Source organism: Ursus maritimus, unplaced genomic scaffold (genome assembly GCF_017311325.1).
Source record: "Ursus maritimus isolate PB19 unplaced genomic scaffold, ASM1731132v1 scaffold_18, whole genome shotgun sequence".
NCBI classification, from domain to species: domain Eukaryota; kingdom Metazoa; phylum Chordata; class Mammalia; order Carnivora; family Ursidae; genus Ursus; species Ursus maritimus.
In genome coordinates this window covers 51,353,045-51,356,472 of record NW_024424230.1, presented here as the reverse complement: position 1 = coordinate 51,356,472, position 3,428 = coordinate 51,353,045, and the positions used below count along the sequence as shown (strand labels likewise).

The window sequence follows — 3,428 nt, the reverse complement described above, 5'->3', positions numbered from 1 at the left end:
GGGGGGGGGGGGGGGGGGGGGGGGGGGGGGCCTGTTCGCTTTGACAGGTGACAGAGTGCATGAACGCCCCGACTTCCACGTGGGGGGTGCCGAAATGTTTGAGTCATGCCGAGGTATAATGTGCATCCTAAACCATTATCTAGCCTGGCAGTATTTTATGTTTTGTTTTTTGGGGTTTTTTTTTTTTTGTTTTGTTTTGTTTTTGTTTTGTTTGGGGGGGATTTTTTTAGCCTGGCAGTTTTAAACAGAGCAGAAAATTACTAGAAAACCCTGCTCCAAGATGAAGTTTCCTTTTCTTTTGTTTCCTTCTCAGACTCTGTGGGGACTGAGGTCGAGAAAAGGAGACCTCATTCCGCCCTGGGTCTCAGGCTCTGTCAGTTCACAGCCGAACAACAAGGGCACGAACAGCGCTTCGATCCTTTAGGACACGTCCCCGCGCGGATTTCCACGCGGGGCAAGTGCCCTGCGGGGGAGCCTCCGTGTCTGGTGTTCTGTGCGGGGCCGCGGGAAGGGGCGAGCAGGGCGCCTTCTCCCCTTCCTTCCCGACAGGGAGGGCGTGTTGAGAACTGCCCGGTGGCCGCGCTCCAGCCGCGCAGCTGCGCCCCGCTCCCCAGCGGGCGGAGGGAGGGCCTTGGGACAATGCAGACCTCGGGACAGCTCTGTGCGCAGCCGTTGCGCCCGTCTCAGCACGCCCGTCAGTTGAAAGGTTCTCGCCTTAGTCTGCACGGAAGACAAGAAGTAGCTTGCAACGGAGATTTTCAGCACAGTGCATAGGGAATTAAACGTATATTAACAATAAAGGTGGTCTGTGGAGTGGAAAAGCTGGAACGGTGCTGGCGTTCCCTAGGCAACAGGCTGAAAATGTTCATTCCTTAGAAAATCTTTCAACTGACCGTGGCGCTTTCCTGACGGTCCCGGTGGCTGGGCTCCGGAAAAATACTGAAGGCTATGGATAGGATATGGTGAGTGCCAAGAGATCCCCCCCCACCCCAAGTCAGGATTGCTTTTCTGGCGTTTGGATTTGGGTTAGAAAAGGGAACTAGCAGACCGTGATGGCTGACACAAATAAATCCATAACTCTACTGATAAACACCTGAAATTCATCCCTGCCGTAAAAGAGGGGGGGACCCTATTTGCCTCTTGTAACCTCTAGTGCTGTGATGGAAAACTCCGTTATTCCTAAGAAATATGGGGGATGAGCTGTGTTTTTTTTCCAAGTTGATTTTATACTTCACTTTACCCTAGGAGCTTTCTGTTCCATAGACTAGCAGAGTAACAAGGCAGCGGGGCAGTTGTGTGTGTGTGTGTGTGTGTGTGTGTGTGTGTGTGTGTGTTCACGTGCTGTATGTGTGCTGTTTTCCCTAAATATTGCAGCATAACTTCCTCTTTGCTTTACCAGACTAAATCTCAACCGTGAGGCATAACGTGTAAACTTCTTGTATGTTTGCTCTTTTCAGTTCTAGGGAAAATCCGAACCGCAGTTGGCAGTGCCCAACTTCTCATGGCCCAGAAATTCTACCAGTTCAGAGAACTGTGTGAAGAAAACCTGGTAGGTAACATTCCCCATCACTACCACTTCCTAGTCAGGAGGAGAACGTGTTGTCAAGACTGGCGCAACTAAAGTGAAACTGATTTTGAACCAAATGAAGGCCCATTGGACTCTCTTACCTGGAATAGAATTTTCTGATGAATCTTATTTCCTGCTTTTCTTAAAATTGGAAATATTTATTTTATACCTAAATAATCTTGGGAGGAAAATCCAATCAAGTTGAAACTCCATTTCCTGTTTTGTTTTGTTTTTTCGTAACGGAAATTTTTCCGTTTTCCTGGCTTTCGCATGGCAGCCCCGATTTCATTATTCTTACCGAAATATGGAACAGCCTGATATTTCAAAAATAGTATTACAGAGAACCATTCTGGATAATGATTGTCCTTCTGAAATAGCCGTTGGTGCCTATTTCATCATCAGGGCTCTCGGTTTTCATTCAAGGCCAGAGGTGGACGGCAGGCCAAAGTGTAGATTTGATCTCCTTGAGACAGATGAATCATTCATCCTTCTCGGACATACCAAAACCAAATAAAGCAAAACGAAGGACAAAAACACCACTAACATCAACAACATTTTTTAAATTGGCTGCAAAATACAAGGGCAAGAGCTTCCTTACATACATACGCCTTAAAAAAACAAAAACAAAAACAACAAAAAAAAAACACCTACTGTGTCTGCAAGTGTCCTTCTACAAGAATAGCTTTTATTGGTCAACTGTTGGTCAAGCTTGCTTAAAATAAAGAACATGAAAAGCAACATGTTTATCTTGTGGAAAGTAAAAACATGATTATTTGCAATCTAGTCGACTATGATTTTAGAACTTTAACCACATCTTCTTGTTAACAAGGACAAATATAGACTGAATGGGATTTATCGAGACAGGGTTCAATCAAGAGAAAATTGAAAGCATGCAAAAATTGGTGTTCTCTGTCCTTCTTCACCAGTCTTCTCTTTCTGAAACCTCCCTTTGGGGTGATCCTTTCCCTCCTCCTCATACCCACCTCCTACACCTGTAGTTTGTTTTCCCCTCCCTCAGCAAATTTACCTGGCCCTTCTTCCACCTTCTCAGAAATTCTATTCTGCATAGAGATAATATAGATTAGTAAATGTGTTGGTAAGTGAATTCAACAAATATTTTATTGGGCTTCACTATGTGCCACGAACAGAATTCCTGCTAATTTGTAAACTTGCTAATCTGTATGGATCTTAGTTAACATGATTCTTTGGTCCTTAAATGTATAAAAGTTCAGGTAAAGCTCTATTTCTCAAATTGGCTAAAGGATGGAGGGAAGCCAATATGTACACACTCTAGGGCAAACACAGCACACTTTTTAACAGAATTATAGAATAAGCAGGTATATTATGAGGTAGAACGCAAACACTGCAGATTTTGAAGATGAAATCGCAAACAAGACGTTTTGAAAACTTTGCAGATTTCTAGGAAAGGTTAACTTTGATAAAGCCGGCTTTTGACGTTTCCCAGTCCCTGACGGGCTCACTTGCCTTAGCCAGTAGAGGAACTTAGTTGGAAATGTAGGCAGCGCTTAGAGGTAGGAAGTGGAACTGCACTTCCGGCAAAGGGCCACTGATGGCTGCTTCAAGTCCCGCCCCGGAAGGGAAGATAGAGAGCACACCAGGTGCCGGGCGCCATGCTGAGGGCTTTTAGTTACATGAACTGGTTAAATCCTCAGAGCGACCCTATGGGTCAGATAGCGACATTATTTTGATGACAGCTTTACAGTTGAGGAAAATGGAGGTGGAAAAGCTAAATAACTTGGCCAGGAATAAAAAATAATAGATAAATAAATAATTTGGCCAGGGTGACAGGGTAGGAGGCAGAGACAAGATGCAAATCCCAGTCTGTTTGACCTCTTTCCCT

The 3,428-nt window shown here is 44.9% G+C and overlaps 1 protein-coding gene across 1 annotated transcript in view; it reads left to right on the top strand.

Moving 5' to 3' along the window:
* Positions 1 to 3,428, top strand: part of DLGAP1 (DLG associated protein 1) — a 306,180-nt gene that overhangs the window by 296,350 nt on the left and 6,402 nt on the right. Inside the window, exon 8 of the mRNA XM_040632694.1 lies at positions 1,458 to 1,549. Within this exon, the coding sequence (XP_040488628.1) occupies positions 1,458 to 1,549 (92 nt within the window). The remainder of the gene's footprint in view (positions 1 to 1,457; positions 1,550 to 3,428) is intronic.